General features: G+C 37.6%; 1 protein-coding gene across 2 annotated transcripts in view; it reads left to right on the top strand.

Annotated features, from left to right (window-relative positions):
• Nucleotides 1–18,604, top strand: part of ERICH1 (glutamate rich 1) — a 63,619-nt gene that overhangs the window by 28,832 nt on the left and 16,183 nt on the right. For both annotated transcript variants that reach the window (XM_041420784.1, XM_041420788.1), the window contains one exon: nt 490–624. In XM_041420784.1, coding sequence (XP_041276718.1) covers nt 490–624 — 135 coding nt within the window. The remainder of the gene's footprint in view (nt 1–489; nt 625–18,604) is intronic.

Genomic DNA, 18,604 nt, shown 5'->3' with positions numbered 1-18,604 from the left:
TATCTTTGCATCCTTCAGAGAAGTATAGACTGTGACTAACCAGTGTGCAAATGGACAAACCACAGTTTTGTGATTCTTTTCCTGTTGCTTCTGTCACTTCTTAATAAGCTTGTATCCAGCCAGCCAGCCATCATCTTTTGTGAAGCAGCTCTGAAAGAAATTGTCTGCTCACGCTGAATGGGAAAAAACGTTAGAGTCTCTCTTAAAAGATCACTGTAAGTGGAAGCTTCTTTTGAAGGTAGGGGAGAAGATTTGCGTGATACAACAGAAAAAGAAATGCTTCTGGTGTAAAGAACTAACCCATGGAGTATTTGTTTATTTGTAGATGCTGCAAGATTTGTTCTGTTGGTCATAGGATAATTTCAGTTCTTCAGCTGACCCTCTCTAAGGATTTTCAAGATCACCTATTTCTGTAGTTGGGAAAACATTTGAGAAAATCTGTAGTGAGACCAATATTGAGCCAGATACTTTGGGTTTTCTTTTTTGTAGATAATGACGATACAGTTATGTCTCCAAGAAGAGTTTACACAGTGGATCTTCCTCCAGAGGGTTATGTTGCAGTTACTTCAGATGCTCTTAGTAATGCAGCTTCTGAAAACTCTGGCAGTAGTGCTGACTCAACAGGTGAGTTCTTATGGTTGTTACTGTGATTAATTTTTCAGGAGGAGGGAAGCTTCTTAGCAGCTCTTATCAAGTAGATTCAGACTGCAACAATGAAGTATTTAAACCATTGCTGCCAGTGGGTGTCACTGTTTTGCAACATAAGCAAAATGAGGATGTACATCCCTATGGGTTCATTTCCATCATTTGGGGTTTCTAGACTAGATTCAGTATTTGGTGATAGCCAGGCAGTGCCACAGATCTTACTGAAGTTACGTAGAACCTAACTTAGGACAAAATCTTTAGCTCCTCCCACTCAAGTGACATTTATACTCAAATTATGCCTGCTCACAGTCATATTATTTTTAAGGATAAATGTTAGATAAAACTGTTTTACTACATCTACCCTTGATGTGCTGAGGAATTGAGTAAAGGCTTAAGAACCTTTCAAATTTGCCTCTCTCAGAACAGGTATTCATCATTGGAGTTGGTAGAGGGGACATACCAATCCTTTAATGTTGAAAGGTTTTCTGATGCGAACCTGTGACCATATAACTTCAGAAACAATACTTGATGTTGTCAAAGGATACAAGAGAAGAAGCACAGAATCTGTAAAGTGGATTCTAAGTTGACCTCAGTTAAATACATGGTTTTCTGAATGACGTTACCAGAATTCAGTTGATTCTGTCTTCTTTAGAAAGAAGTCCCAAGCTTAAACGAGACAAATTAACTTCGTTTTTTTACTTACTGTGTTCCTGTGGATGTATGTTTGTCCAGAATTGTGTATCCCTGTTGACCACTAGGGATGTTCTATAGCAAAGAAAATACCCAGGTAAGGCAGCTAAAGTAAAACACCTGATAAGCAGCAGTTATTAAACTACAGTGTCAGTTTCAGCCTGGAGATTGCCTTAAATGCAAGGAAAACCTGAAATATAACTTGCAGATATAGAAAGGCAAATTTTGCTTGGCTTTGCACACAATACCCACAGGAGTGAATTTTGAGCTTGGATATTTGGTCTACAGTCTGTTCTGAGCTCCAGTCAGAATCTGAATACAAGGAAAGCTACCAAAGTAGCTGAGGGGATTGAAGCAAAATACAAGGTGACTGAGGGCACATCAACAATGTTCTTCCTTGGGGTACAGTGGTTTAAATTAAAGACCATTTTTGAGTAACAAAGAAGTAACTTTATCAGAGTAAGATAAGAGTAGATCTTGATAGTTTTTGGATTATGAATGGGAAGATGTTCTAATTTAGAGCTTCTAGCTTGCACTCCTCTCAGTTACATAGGATTCATGTTTAGAATCCAGAAGCTGTTTCTAGGTTACCCTTAATTTTGTTTAGTTGCAGAACTGTCTTTGGACAGTTCACTGGGTTTCTCTTTCTCAGCATGTCAGATTCAAGCTGCTTATTCTGATCTTGAAACATCTTTTCTCTCCTTCCATGCTATATAATTTCTGTTTATTATTTCATGTACTTTTCTTTCAGATGTTAGAGGAATGCTTCTTCCTCTTCTGTGTTTTGCTGATAAGACTAAATGAAGTTTCATAATACTTTGTAGGTAAATTCAGTTTTATGCAGGAGCTTAAGTTGCTTTTAAATAAAACACTAGCATACATACTGAACACTGCTGCAACCGAGATATATCCTTTTGGCATTAGCATGGAACTTTTGTGGCAAATTTACTCAGCTGCTGTTTAAAATCTATGAATAAATCAGATTATGTGTGGTGCATATTAGATGTTGCAGTGATACAGTATAATAATTAGATGTTAGACACATTGCAAAGCAGTTAAGCAGAACAGAATTTAGGATTGAGTTATATTGTCTCTTTTTAGAGTCATATAAATACCTGGCTGGTTTTACAGTGGATAAAGTATTGAAAAATGGCTTTATTTGCTCATTTTTTAGATTTAATATTTTCCATTAGTATTTCAAAACAAATGTACTCAACCATGATAACAGTAACTAGAGTTCTGGTGTTGCTTAGTGATAGTATTAACTGTTGGATGGAGAATGTTCTTAGCTGATCCCAGTTTCACTGTTCAGGACGAGTGAGTTTTGGGTTTTAACCACATTTTAAACAGTTAACAAAGTATCTGGAATTCTGGGAGACTTACTTTTGGATTGCTTTGTTACTTGGCTTTGCACTCTCATAGAATCAAGAAAAACCAAATTTGAAATGAAGGTTTTTAATCTCTGGCTTCTTTTGCAAGGTAGGTTTGATGTTATACTATAGATGTTAGTCTTACCAGGTATTTGTCTAATTATTTTTTAAAACCTCATTATAGGGAGATTTTTTTGTTACATTCCCTTTTTTACTTGCTCTAGTGTTTCACAACCCTTTAATGATAGATCTTTCTTGCTGCAGTTTAGACCCTTATTTGTTTTGTCTAAATAAGGATTGCACAACTGGGGATCTGTGCTGATCTTTCAAGGGTGAGGGGACATGGTTCACTTTACTCGTGTATGTCATTTAAGCATACACAAAATCTATTGCAGAATGAAGTCTGTGATTTCAGGCAGTGCTCATAAAATATTAAAGGAGCATTTTAAGCAATCACACTATGGATTACTTACTTTGCTCACCTAGGTTTAGTTGTATATCCCAAATTTATATCTTTTGAAGGGATAAAGGAAAGCTCTAATGAGAACCTTTGACACTGAAGAAAAAAAGGGTCCATGCATGACTGTATGTATGAATATTTTATATATATAAAATAAATGTGTTATGTTTAGAATTGTCCCAGGTATTCCCAAAGGATCAGCTCCATAAAGTGGAGATTTGGTGTTTTAATCCTGATACTGTCTATATGATATATTTTGTATGGCAACAGATAATCTTTCACTGTATTTCCTAAAAATGTAAGCATATTGTTTATGTACTGGGTAAGAAAAGGTTCCTGTGTCATCCTTTTTTAACCCAGAACTAAGGGGAATTAATGATGTGGAAATTCAACCAAAAATAATCTGTCTCAAAAATTAATTTCATTGTTTATCAAATTTTCATTGTTGTCTCATGAAAATAATATGACTCTATTTTAGGACTATAATTTTTCAGTTATGCATCATTGTGATTTTGCTGTGTCCTCTCAATAAATTAAAGAAGCCAAATATGACTCTATCTGAATTAATATAACAAGATCATCAAGAGGAATGGATGTGCCATGGCTGACATTCCTTTGTGGTAAATTACTGTATGGAAGACTGAAATACTCAGTCAGTAAAATATGTATTTCAACATTAACTGGTTTTGAGAAGTGGTGTAAAAATTGAAGTTAATTAAAACCATAAAATAAAATAATTTCTCATCAGCTCTAAAATAAGTTTGGGTTTTTCCATTATTATTGTTGTTTAAACTGCTAGTTCCATTAAGGTTTATGTCAGGATGAAATTAATGATGTCTTGAATAGCTTCTGAGCAAAAGGGGAGAAGAAAATTCAGGTAGTCTCTTACATGTCTGTAGCATCTTGATTCGCTTAAAGGCAGCCATTTCAGGAAGACTTAATGGTGCTTAAGCCTGTGTTTGTTTTTAAGGAGATGCTATTATGAATCATGCGTTGACTACTAACATTCTTGGCAAATGGTCGGGAATGTGATACTTCACAGAAGCACACCGAGGGAGCAATGTGTTTAAAGCAGCTAAGGTCAGCAGCAAACTTTCTTCACTGATAGGTAGCACCAGTTGTGAAACTCTAACATTATGAATCTTTTTGTAGCCTTCAAACCAGAGGAATCATTAGACCATTTAACCTAATCTTCTGTACCTGTTGGAGAGATCTTACCCTGTGCTGAACTCAGCACTTTGAGTTTAGAAGAAACCAAACCAAAAAAAAAGCTATTCACATTTCAAAGATGTCACAGAGGCTCCACGGCTTTCTAGCACTAACAGTTAATTGGTCTCACTCTATTGAATAAATTTTTTTTTAAAAAATTGAAAATTGCTTTTTCTGCCTTCCTCCATTAAAATGATGGGCCTCTATTAACCAGTATTTTCTTCCCACAAAGAAGCACAGTAATCAAGTCACCATCAATCTTTTTGATTAAGCATGTTCACTTGTGCATTGCTCTAAGATACTTACTTCAATCCTTCAGTTACATTTGTAGATCTTTTAGGTATCACACTTTTCACAGCATCTTTTTAAAAATGTAAACTCCACTACTGCATGTAGTATTTATGGTTTTTTACCCTTGAACTAATAAAGTATCAGTGTTTTAGATATGTTTCCAAATTAATCACAGGGTGTGACAGTAGACAAAAGTTACAAGAAACAGTTAATTTAAAAAGTCTTCTGCTTTAATTCCAAATCAGCTTATTCCTATATACAGTTATCTTAGTGATATTACAATAAATATTGTTTGCATAGGGCTTCTTAACTGTAAATCAAAATGTTTAACAGTACTCAATGTTACTTATTTCAAACCAAAGAGTTCAGGAAAGAACTCAACAAGAAATAAACTCAACTTCTCTTGAAAACAAAGGAGTTTAAGAACATTTACAATTGCTTTTCTGAATCTTATATCTGAGAGAAAAAGCTATGAAAAACCTCCTGCAAATCTGGTTGTCTTATAATGTCTTCTGTCAGCTGCTCCTGCATTGGCTGTCCAGAGTCTTGTGGCAACTTCTGTGAGAATATCCAAGGCTTATAACAAGATTAATTGAGGGAATTCTGGCAGTTTCAGAGTAAGTATTCTGCATTTGCAAACTAAAAATAATAAAATTCTTTCCAGTTTTGTTCTTATTTTAATAGAACAACAAGCCTGCTAAAGGATTCTTATGAACAAAAATCCTGTCTAATTCATTACGTCATTAATTATACCTGAATAATGAAAGATGCTGCAGTACTGCTCTTAGTACAATAGCCAGTGTTTGCTACACAGGTGAACCAAATCATATTTCAAGTCATAGCATAAATAACTGAAAGGGATTGATATACAGATGTGTAGATTGTTTTTTACGACTTGCTGGAAAAAAAAAAGTTTTACTGTTCTGCTCTCAGCTACTTTTATAGCTCTTACTTTGAGCTTCACTTGTCTTTCCTTCTCTTGTTAGATTTGTTAGCGTGGGTCTTTCCATTTCTAGTAAGGGTGGCATGGACTTGCAGGTTGAAAACATACTGTGAAAGAGTTATTACTACAAAAAATTTGTTTCAATAATTCAGCAAGGAAGGAGTATATAGTAGTTTGGGCTTTTTTGTATTTCTAATAGTTAGGCTAAATCTTTTTAATTTTTATTGATTAATTCCCCTAGTTAATTTTGGTTTCAATTTTAATTATCTGCCAGTTTGGATGTCACTGTTTAGTATTAAAACAATATATCTTTGCATGATAAAATTATATGTGGTAACATTCCGTAGTTTAGCTTTGTCCTTACAGAAACCAGTATATTGCTCCCAGTTTGTGAATGGCAGATTTTTCTGAGCCATCAACAGCTTCAGGAATTCTCATGTGGATGTCATCATCAGAAAGCAAACTGTAGTAACAATGACACCTCTGTTGAGGTTGTTATTATGAGCTTTTTCAAAACGTTGTTGTGTTTAGAGATTAATCAATAGTTCGGAAGGAGAGATGTCTGTGAGGTTAAGAAACTTTCTTCTCTACAGTCTGTTTCTTCTTCAGCTTAAGTGCACTTGACATTTTGGAATCAGTTACAGTGAAAGATGCCACAAACAAGTAGAGATGTAGGACAGCCATAGCTGAAGAATTCTGTACTTAGATGTTTTTATCTTCAATATCCTCTTGACCTTGAGGCAGACTTTGTATTTGTTGATAGATACAATAACATTCCTTAATAGACATAATCACAACAGTTTTCTTTCTGAAATTGAATAGGATTAAATAACTACTTTTATTTCCAGAGGTCAGATAAAGTATTTAATAATTTGTTAAATCTGGCTTAATTTTTAGAAAAAACAAAAGTCTAGATCCACTAATGTTTTTATGTACACTGACATTGTTGTGGGTTGATTGCATCACTGGAATTATATTAAAAGTTAGGAAAGACCTAAATCAACTTCTCTAATACTGCTTTGGAAATTTTTAAATTTTTTTCTATCTGAACAGGAGAAGATTTCCTTTTTAAAGTGATACCTGATTTAAAAGTTGTCAAGAATTCTAGTTATGAGTTTAACTTTTATCACACTTAATTTTAAGGAATTAAGTGTATGCTTGCAAGAAGATGCTTGTTGATGTACTTGCATTGCAAAAGCTGACTAGTGTGATGCCATATTCTTGGAAATATTTCTAGGGTACTGAATGTGATACAAATTATAAACATTTACGGTGTAACTTGGGTAGGCATTTAGGAAAACATCTCCAGACTACCAGTGTCCTGGAGCAGGCAAATTCTGTGCTCTATGAAGCAGCCAGCTAGAATGGAGTAATCACTTCTCTTGATTTCATAGCAAACAAGTCTGAACCTCCTGAAGGTGAGTGTAGAATTTACCAAGAAAATCACTGCTGTCCACTGAGAGTTTTAAACATGAGACTGGGCTATCAGTTGAAGTTGTAAGGATGACTCACTAATTTAGGTTTATATACAATGTAGAAACCAGTAATTTCTGACTACCACTATCTGTAACTATTTACATTTTCCAAATGCCAGTATATTCGCAAGCATATGGGACTATTACCGAATGCATGATACAAATCATGAGTTTTTAATGTCACTGAAGTCTTCAGTATTTTTTGTGATAGTTTCTGACATTAACATTAACGTGTTGGTAGACCTCATCAAAACAAACAAACAATGCAACAAAACAAGCATACACACACACAGCTTCCCCCTCCCGGTAGGTTCCAGCCGGGCTGCGCCCGGTGGACTGCCGAGGCCAGGATAGTCTCAGCGGAGGCTCAGACTTAGTCTGATCTCCAAAGCCATTCCTAGCTGCAGGCAGCCAAGCAAGCTCATGCAATTTCAGCTCTTAGTGATTATCAGCTCTGTGTGATTATCAGCTCTTCTGGCTTGCTTGTGGCCGCGGGCAGCAGACGCAGGGAGAGAGAGGAGGAGCGCTGTATAAGGTTCCGCAGGATTCTTTATTAGGGGTGTCCCATGAAGGTTCTCAGTGACAGCTCTTCTGCCGAACCAGGCAGAATTAGGGGTTTTTATACCCTACAGAGGTTTTGAAAACTGTCCAATAGAAAGGGTCAGGGAAAAGTGACCTATAGGCTTATAGAGAGATAAGCAGGGTCTGAAAGGCGGAAGAGAGGGGCTTCTAAGGCCCAGTCATCATGACTTGGCATTTCCTAGCTCAGGCTTCTGACCTCCAAAGAGGCCTTGCAGGCCCTGTGCCTGCTACATCCCCCCACCCCAAACTCCCAAAAAAACCTCTGGAAGATGGCTTTGAAGGCTAGATGGCAAAGAATTCTGCCCCAGATATTTAGCTCAAGTTTGTGTGTGGTGATAGGAAAGGGTGTAAATGCTGAAAATGTATTAAGGAAAAAAGAATACATGGCAATGTGATACACTGGTAATGCTTTACTTTTGCTATGGCTGCATGTTAATGGTTTATTAAAGATCCCTGATTTATATTTTTGTAACTGTAAATAAAGTACATATTTAGATCCTCCATTAGTTTCTGCATGCTTCTAAAAAAGCCTCAAGTATTTCAATAACAAAATTTACCTTTGAAATAAGCTTTCATTACTATATGTTGCTGTAATAAAGAAAATAACATACCCCTAAACCTGGCATAGCAACCTGGGTTGCTGCTGCCTGGTTGCCAGACACTCACCAAAGCCACTCACTCCCCTCTGCAATGGACACAGGACAGAAAAATTTAACAAAGGGTTGATGGGTTGAGATAAGGACCTGGAAAGATCACTTATCAAATACTGTCACAGGCTAAACAGGTTGAATTAGAGATATGAAATTCACAAACTTCTCCAATGTGAGTCCATCTCACAAGGAACAGTTCTCTGAACTGCTGCAAAGTGAATCCATCCCATGGGCAGCAGCTTCCCTCAGACTACTGTGGCATTGGTCACTCTTCCACAGAGTGCAGTCCTCCAAGGACAGGCTGCTCCAGCCTGGGAGCAGGGCCCCTCTCTCCACAGGCTCACAAGCCCCTCTCAGTCATCCAACTGGTCTGGTGTGTGCTCCTCCACAGGCTGCAGGTGGATGCCCTTGAGCTGCACCACAGGCTGCACGGGAATCCCAGCTTTGGTGCCTGGAGCACCTCCTGCCCCTCCTTCTGCAATTTAATCAAATTACTTTCAGACTTCTGGACATGTAATGAGAAGAGATTCCATTTGAGACACCACTTGTAGCACACAGAAATAAGAAAAGCTGAAGGTCAAAAAACTACCACAGAAAGTGAAGGAAATTACCTGAGTCAACATGGATGAATTCTTACCTTGGTGTCTGCAGAGCTGTTCTTATCTTGCTCTTCTCTGGCCCAAATTACACCTGTGCAACAACTTTTTTGTTTTGATTTTGTCTTAACTAGGTTATCACAGAGGCATTACCACCATTTCTGATTGACCATCAGGATGGCTCCATATCCAGGTATTGGCTCCGCTGGACACTGAGCGAGCTTCTGGCAGCTTCTCATGGAAGCCACCCCTGTAGCCCACCCCCACCACCAAAATCATGGCTATGCAGACCCAATACATCAGGTTTATGCCTTTCCATTTTAACAAAGTAGTGAGGATGCTGGGCTGGATCCCAGAGGAGAGATGTGTGTTTAAGCAGGGTAAGAATTCACCAACAAGTTCATGTTTAATGAGACATGTTGACTCAGGTAATTTCCTTCACATTCTGTGGTAGTTCTTTGACATTCAGCTTTTCTTATTCCTTTGTGCTACAGTTGGTATCTCAGAAGGAATCTGTTCTCGTTACATATCCGTAAGTCTGAAAGTAATTTGATTAAAGTAGGTTCTGAATTTAGGCAACAGTATTCATAGTAAGAGGAGATGGAATTAGGGCCGTTACCTCTGACTTTTGTTTTCTTGCTTTTTGTTTTATTTCAAATTACAGTGATGACAAATATTTTTGTTGAGCATCCTGTGCTATAATAGAGGAGTCTCAGAGAAAGAAGAGGCACTGTGGCTTTTTATTTTCTCCTCTTTCCCTAGTGAACATCATTTTCCTCTTCTTGCTCCTTACTGGCTGAGTCACTTCACCGCTTCAGCTGGAGCATGCTCCCCCTTTCTCCTTCCTTGCAGCTGTGTTACAGGCTTCTGTTGTCATAGTGACAGTAAGGAACTGATGGGCAAGGAAAATAAATAGAGAACAGCACCAACAAGCTCTTCAGATCCCAGCAAAAAAGCCAACTCTGATAAAATTGCTGCTTCACTTGAGCAGAAACCCAACACTTTGGAAATCTGACACTGCTTGACTACTTTCACCTCCTTGTTTCATAATAAAAATGTAATCAAGACCTAAGCTTTTGTAGTTAAATCTTCATGGAGCAGCAGAATGAAGTCATTATGGGGCTAGATGAAGGAGAAGGGCAGAAGGCAGCTGGATCTCTGTCTGCAAGTGCTTCATGGTTCTGAATCTTAGTTCCTCACATGTTAAAGCTGGAAATTTAATTGGTTTGTAGATCTTGGGAAATTTCTGATCACATTATATTTTAATTTTGGTTATCAGTTGTGTAGTTGGTTGCGTGCGAAATTCTAATCTCCACTGCTCTGTTACTGCTGCTATTGCCTATGAACCTGTTGGTATTGAACCACAGCAAAATATTGCTGTCCTTCATGTTAAGAGCCAAATATCCACTGACAGGCAGCACACTTACTGATTATTATGTGTGCGAAGGTGACCCTGGCTCATCCTCTTGCTGTGAGGACCCATGTTACTCTTTCTAACAAGACTTGTTTCAATGCAATATTTTCAGTTTTTAAATTGAAAATAAAATAGAGAGCAGGGGAAGAGGAAAGCCTTTTGTAAGAATAGGAACTCTGCGTTCATATTACCCTGGTGTTCAAATACTCTGGACACTGTAAAAACAGAGTAGAACGTTTGTTTCTAGCATGAAGGGACTTAGTGTGGCTGAGTGGACAAGGAAAATTAAGACAGTAAAAAAAATATGTGTAGTATTGACCATGTATTGTCTTTTTTCTTACACAGCTTTCTGCAAGTATTTTGTATGACATATGTAAAATGCTGCTGTCTCATGTTCAAAGTCAAAATCAGGCATACCTCATGATTTCATTTTATTGTTTTTCTTTTTTTATAGCAATAGTTGCAATGGCAACTTGTAGGCATAACAGCCACGCATTGATATAGCTTCTAGTAGGCTGTCTGCTTTTAGTCTCCACTGGGGAAATTTCTTGATCTCATATCCTTTGCTTTTGATTACTGCCCTCTGCAAAGATTACAGATAGCAGTTTGAAAGTACTGAACAACCCTCAATGCAACTATAACCTGTGCCAAGGAAGCTTTGAAAATTATCTTCCATCAGTCTCCCATTCACAGTAGCTTTGCTAAATAATTTTGTTAGTTTCATTCTATTTTCATTCCGTTTTATCCCTGTAAGGAGAAATTGGCTTATAAGTAGAGTTCAAAGCACTAACAGGGCAAACTCCACCAGAGCCTTTTGTATTGTAAGCTGTTGGAGAGAAAGGAAGCTCCTGCCTTCACTGTAGGCTCAGCATTGTTCAGTATTACAGGCTGTGTGTTGCCCATGCCATGCATCAGCCTCACTCACCCTCTTTCCAGCCACCTGTGTAGGGCTGAAGAAAATGGATATTGCTATAGCAAAAGATAGAAATACCAGTGTACACAAATTTATTACCATAATCTAGCCAAAATGTAGTGCAGACAATCTGAATTGCATTCCAAGGATCCCCAGCTGCTTTGAGCAGCTTATGATTGAACGAAGTTGCTGCATCTCTGTACCAATAGTTCCATTTCCCAGCTGCATCAGCCGTGTGCAGGTGTAGAGGAGGCATTAGGGCCAATAGGCAGTCTCCCCTGACAGAAAGCAAATCCCTTCCAACAGCTGCATCTCTGGCTCTATCCAGCTGATGGTGCTGTATCTCACAGACTCCTCTCCTGAAATCTGAATGTGCTCATCCTCTGGGCTGGTGTAACCAGCACAGCACAGACATGACTGGGTCTGCTAGTTTGCAGTGAGCTGAGTGCTCAGCTCTGTAGGGCTGTAGTGGGGAACAGGCCTTCACTGACCTGTGGGACACTGCCAGCATCTGACACTACTTTTCTTAATGCAGATACTTTAAACAATAGCCTTGAACCTCTAGTCTTGGTGTAGCTGGTCTAATGACAGGTGAAGTTTTGTGTTCTGCCTGCTTCTGTACTATTCTGTAAGAACTGGGTGACCTTACTTTCTCAAAGCTCTTTGTTTCTGACTAACTCTCTCCACATCTTGCTGTGGCGAGAGTAGGAGAGAATGCAGAAACACTTTTATGCAACTGTTTTTGCTTTGTTGGGATGATGATACCAGTTTTTTACCAATCTAATTGAATGAACACGAATAAAGGGTTTCTTAAGTTGCCTTTTCTTAAAAAGAATATTTAAAAGCTGAATTCATAAGTGTTAGGATCTTTGAGAAAACACAACATAAGCTAATTTTCTGATAAGTCAAACTTTAAGGTGTGTAAAAGTTGGATGAAAAATGCCACATAACCTAAAGTTCTGACTGCTAGAGAGGAATTCTGCCATTCAAATATTTTTTAGTATATTACTCTCAGCAGATGTTGGTAGTGGTTTTGGAACAGGTCCACCATGTGAGTGCAACACTGTACTGGATATCAGCATCCTGGCACAGCTAACCACACAATTGAATTTATTTTGTTAATTTTCTTTTCAGCGGCAAATAGCCATTGCACTATCACAATGCCAGATATAATATTAGATAAAATATTTGGTTTGGTAGCTGGAATAGTAGGTTAGCTAGATGCAAAAATCTGAAATATAATGTACCTGAAATGGTTGCCACACCTTAAGGAGAGCCTAACATACATTTAATAAAAAAAGATGAGTCTTTAATGCACAATGAGCTTAATGCCTTCCATGCTTCTGTCTTAAATTCAACTTAAGTACTTATCTGGATGGCTTAAGTTTGCAGTGTGTTCACCAACCATTCCAATCTTTTTACATTTAGGTATGCACTCTATTTGAGTAGTATATCAGCATTTCTTGAGTACTTAGAAATGGACACATCTTTTGTGAGTCTGGAGAAATAAAGAGCTCTGTTCTATTTTTTGGTCACGGTCTGTCTGAAGATGAGAAGTTAAAAGCTAATACTGTCTACTGCAAGTCTTCTCACATATAGAATGCTTTGTTATTCCCATTATGAAATAGCATGTAAGATAAATTTCCAAAAATTAAAAAAGCATGCAGCAACATTGAGTTGATAAAAAATACAGTTTGCTGTAAAACTTTACGCAAAGTGGCTATTAATAAATACAGGAACTGTATATCTAGTTACTCAGCTAGCTTTCCAGAGGAACCAGCAAATACAGTGAAGACATCTTAAGTAATACTCAGTGTTCAAGTATGGCCCATAGTCTTTTCCAGCCTTCATTCAGTATACTAAAAACCTTAGTTTGTAACTGACAAATTTAGATCAGTTCTCCGTTAACTTTTAGACAAGATATCAGAATTAAATGTGCACCTTTATTAAGAGTCATTCCTCAGAGAACTCGACTTTATTGAATGCTCAGATCTAGGCACTTGTCAAACACAAGGTATATAAAATAGCAAATATTCTGCTGTGAAAGCCCAAGCATATAAAGATATGAACAAAAATCTGCATATAGTAATGTAGTTGGCATTGAGCCAGTGCTAATAGATCAGCACAGAGAGGCAGCAACTGCTTCAGGCTCCAGGGCTGCTCTGCAGGTTTGTAACACTTCGTACCCTGAACTGCTGCAGTACAGCACATTAGTGCATAGATCTGATTTTTTTTTTCCCCTCTTCACTGAAGCATATGAGAATACTCTACTAAACTGCTTGAATAATTAGAAGAGCGAGGCACCTAGTGATATTACAGTAAGTGATGATAATAAAGTCTGTCTAGGATCAAACTTTCAGTTTGGAGGAGCCTGTCTCTTTTTATGTGAACCCAGAAAGGGAGTGAACATTATGGTAGCTTTTACACAGCAGTTAATACCTTAGCTGAACTGTGGCATTTTTACTGGAAAGAACATAATGTCTCTCCTTCTTGTTCATCTGCCAGAGAAAAGAAGTGATTGATTCTTTGTTCAGTACTTTATTTAGTATATAGATGAACACTGTAGAGGAGAGAAATACTAATTTGTTACAGCTCCTTAAGAAATAAAAATAAGGATAAGTGGGATAGACTTTAAGTAATAAACCAGTGATAGAGTTCTTCCATCTCAGGATGTATTTTTAATTTTGTCTTTTTTTGCCAGCTTTTCTCCTCCTGAGAAAAAATGCCAGACTTTCTTGGTATTCTTCTCCTTTGTAGCACTTTCTGATGAAAATTGTGCTTTTACCTCCATGCACTGGGTTGACCCCAGATGGATTCCAGTCACCCACCAAAGTCTCTCTCTCACTCCTCTCTGCACCTGGACAGGGGAGAGATAATACAACAAAGAGTTTATAGTTTGAGATAAGTACCGGGAGAGATCACTCATCAAATACTGTCATAGGCAAAACATCCTCCAAATCGGAGGATATTATTTGAGTTTATTATTAAAAAAAAAATCAGAGCAGGATAGTGGGAAGTAAAAACAGACCTTAAAACACCTTCCCCGCACCTCTCCCTCCTTCTGAACTCTACCTCTTCTCCAGAGGGGAACAGGGACACGGGAATTGGGGGTTATGGTCAGTTAATCACATGTATCTCCTGCTGCTCAGGAAGAGGAGTTCTTCCCCTGCTCCAGCATGGGGTTCCCCTCACAGGAGATATTCTTCATCAACTTCTCCAGTATAAGTCCATCCCATGGGTAACAGTTCTCTAGTATGGGGTGCAATCTTTCAAGGACTGGCTGCTCCAGTGTGGGCTCCTCTCCACAGGTCTGCAGGTCCCTGCCAGGACCCTGCTCCAGCACGGGCCTCCCACAGGGTCACAGCTTCCTCCAGGCATCCAGCTGCTCCAGTGTGGTCTCCTCCATGGGCTGCAGGTGGATCTCTGCATCCCTGTGGTTCTCCATGGGCTTCAGGGGCACAGCTGCCTCATCATGGGCTGCCCCACGGGCTGCAGGGGAATCTTAGCTCTGGTGCCTGGAGCAGCTCCTGCCCCTCCTTCTGCACTGACCCTGGTGTCTGCAGGGCTGTTCCTCTCATGTTCTCACCCCACTATCTCTGGCTGCAATTACAACTGTGACTATGGTTTTTGGTTTTTTTTGTTTTTTTTTTTTTTTTAGTTCTCCTTAACTTTGTTATCACAGAGGGGTTACCATCATTTCTAATTGGCCAGGGGCACGTCCATCCTGGAGCTGTCTGGCATTGGCTCTGCTGGAGATGGAGGAAGCTTCTGGCAGCTGCTCCCAGAAACCACCCCTGTAGCCCCTCTACTGCCAAAACCTGGCCATGCAAACCCAATACACTCCATTACTGACTGTCTCTTGGGCTTTTTGTGTTTAATCAAACAGTATTTAATTTATAAATATTTAATATAATATTTATAAATATTATATAAATATAATATAAGCATAAATAATAATATAAATATAATAAAATTATAAATATAAATATAAATATATATAATAAAATTATAAATAAATTATAAATAAATTATAATAAAATTATTATATAAATATAATTGTAAATATTATGTATATGTTATATAATTATCTAATTATAAATAATAATATAAATATAAGTATAATATTTATTATTGTTATAAATATAATTTATAATCTTGAATACGCTATTGACAGGTGGAACCTTTAGTGCTAAAGATTGTGCAGCATTGGATGGATATTCTTTTTTTTCCTCTGAAAGGGAAGAAGAATAGATCAAGGAAAAAATGAAAGATTATCAAAGACAATATGCAGTGTTTCCTTATTTCATATATTTATGTGTGTGTTTCTAATTTCAAGTTGTAAATTGGTTTACTGATTGCTTGAAATTTAGATGTATAAATCAGTCATCTCAAGGAAAAATTCCATTTCAGTATTTTGTTTGACATATATCTAGAAATCATAATGGTATGCAACATTCACTAATAATCAGAAATGTTAGCATTTGAAATAATCTTCACACTTTGTTTAGTATAAAACCATATGTACTTTCATAGAGAACTTCAGCAAAAGTTTTAGAGATAGTGTTACATGTTCTTCTGGCAAAAGAACTTACATGCAGAAAAACATCTAAGTAAAAGTATAATGATTAAATTATTTGAATGTGTTCTCTAGTGACCTACAATGCTTTTCCTTTTTGCTCTGACTCTGGCATTTCTCTTGTATTAAATACGTTCTTATAGTAATATATAAATTCTATTAAATGGAAGTGCCTCTAGCAGTTATGTTACAAGCAGTATAAACTTCCATTGTGATTATATATCTGTTAGTTCAAATGTGTTTACAAGGTTTTTATATTTCCCTTTTTTATACCTTTTCTTTTAATGGCAGTAATTTTGTACACTTTAACTTGCTTGAAGTAAAGTGCTTAAGTTAAAAGCCAAGTAAATGGAAAGCCCTGAATTATTTTGAGCTGTTTGCAGCCTATTCTCTGGTGATCTTCTGTCAACTTTTTGTGTCACCATACTTGCTAGTACAGTGGAAGTTCTCTCTGCTGGCTTTAGTGTAATTTAATGGCAGAAATGAATCTTATGTGAAGTCCTAAATAGCATGTATCCCCTTGTAGGGGGTGAGTGAGTAGTAAAATACCACCTGCAGTCTCCCTTAATGCTGCCCAGCCAGAGAAGTAGCCAACACCACTACAGAGCCAGACATCTGCTGTCTCCATCCAGAGGACCCCCCATTCCCAGAACTGCTTTCCAAGAGGCCAGTGCTTTGGCCCTTGTCTTCACAGAACCTAAAGGCATTCCTGAGGTTGATCATTTCACCTGCTGTAAGATTTTTGTGAGCTCTTTAGTATTCCAGAATGAAAAAAGTCCTGTGAACAGAGGAACTGCCTACCAAAGTCACAATCCCAGGTTTTTGAGAAGACAGAAACCTGTACTGTGTGGCCTGTTATCCCACTTGATGAAAGATTACTTTTATGAAGGGATCAGGAGTGGAACTGAACAACCATTCCTTGTGATTTCAAACCCAGCATTCCAGTGAAACCTTAAGAATCTTGAATTTGCTAATAAGACGTACAGGTAGCTTGTAACCTTACTACAGACTTCTTAGACTTTCTTTTTGGTTTAAATAAGTGGGTTTGGATCAGATCTGTTCTGCTTTTATTTTTGCTCTTCACTGGTATATAAGAAAATGTTCCACTTTTTCATAATTTATTTTGCATATCCTTTGGAAAAAATCAAAACAGAGCTGCTTAAAATAGAAATGTGACATGAGGTGTTTAAAATGTTTCCAGTTTTTTTAATATTAATGTTACAAATCTCCCCCTCCCATTCATAGTGGTGCTATCTGTTCTAATACAGAGATGTAATCTTATTTAGCCAAAGACTAAGAAGATTTCTCTGTTTAGTAGCAATTAGTCTTTGTGGCTGAGCATTTCTGATTTACTAGCCTTCAAAACAGTTACTGGTTGTCATTGAATCTGTCTTTTTTTTGTATGTGAGTATGCTCAGCTTTGTGATTTTACTCTATTTTCCTCACTGAGTCAACATATTTCTTAATGATTTTGGGGACCACAACTGAGCCTATTTGAAAAGTGCTGTATATGCCTATAAATAATGGTGACTGAGTCTGATTGTTTGCACATCACCCCAAAATGCCAAAATTACTGAACACAGTAAGTTTGAAATTCAAAGCAATAAAGGATCACTAAAAGGTCAAAGTACTTGCTTTTGTTTAAAAATTCTGTCATTGAATGGTACAGAATTTGTATCAGAAATACTTCTAGCTAAGAAATATTGGGGGCTTCATCAAGGATAGCTTTCTGCATAAAGTGACAGAAGGCCCAAAACATTACTGCTAAAATTAATTTATGCATTAAAATAGTTTCATATATCTCCTGGATGCCTTAGATCAGTGTGTGTGTGTGGACTGACTGTACATACCAAAAAGAAAAGCAAGCTTAGACTCTGTTTGATCATGTATCCAGCTGGGATTGGGTACACTCACTGCTGAAAGAGGAGAGAAGCAGCAGAGAGTGCAGTAATGGGATCTTCAGTTTCTCCCTTAGTGTCTCATCAGGATGTTGTGAAAAATTTCAGATCTTAGACACAGTCAATAAAATAACCAAGACATTGGTTAGTGAAGTTGTGAGAGGAAATGACATCCTTGACTTTATCCTGCATAGAGTTTTGTTCACAAGATGCACATCACAACAGCGACCATTGGGTTCAACATGCTGTAAAAACAACAGGAAACAAACAGCAATCCACAACAATTCAAGAAGGAACACTACACAAAAATAAAGATACTGACTAAAAAGAACCTAAAAAAGGTCAGCTAAGAGAAGGAAGTTATACCAGGTGGTATGAAAGCTACTTAAGGACACCATATGTGATATTCAAGGCCAGCGCCCACCACCTGTCGTGACAGGCTTGAGAAAAAGCAAGAGAAAGACAGCAGAGCCAGACAACAGAGTAAAGGAAGTTGTTAGAAAGTAGTAGGTGTCTTTTTAAAAACTGAATTCACACCCAGATGATGTATTAAACATATTTAAATGTAAGAATGTGGTGAGACAGGCGAGGGAGTGTTTGAGCAAATGTTATATAGAATTAAAACTGAATAGGTCTTACTTTTGAGGCACCAGGAGCAATGTGTCTGTCACTCTTTTGAGCCAGTGATCTTGGTGTAGAATGAGTACTTAGAGAGGCCTGTTTCAGAGAAGTTAAATAAATCCTTTTTATTGGTGTTAGCTGTGGAAAAAATACTATGGAGAATCCCATGATGCAGCACTTCTTCCTGGCTTTTCTGAAAGGATATGTGAAATTGAAGTGATTTAATGGTCGTGCAACAAAATAAATTTATAAAATAAAATCACAAGTACCA

Source organism: Onychostruthus taczanowskii, unplaced genomic scaffold (assembly GCF_017590055.1).
Source record: "Onychostruthus taczanowskii isolate IOZ18803 unplaced genomic scaffold, ASM1759005v1 scaffold11, whole genome shotgun sequence".
Classification (NCBI taxonomy): Eukaryota; Metazoa; Chordata; class Aves; order Passeriformes; family Passeridae; genus Onychostruthus; species Onychostruthus taczanowskii.
This window is presented reverse-complemented; position numbering and strand designations above follow the sequence as displayed.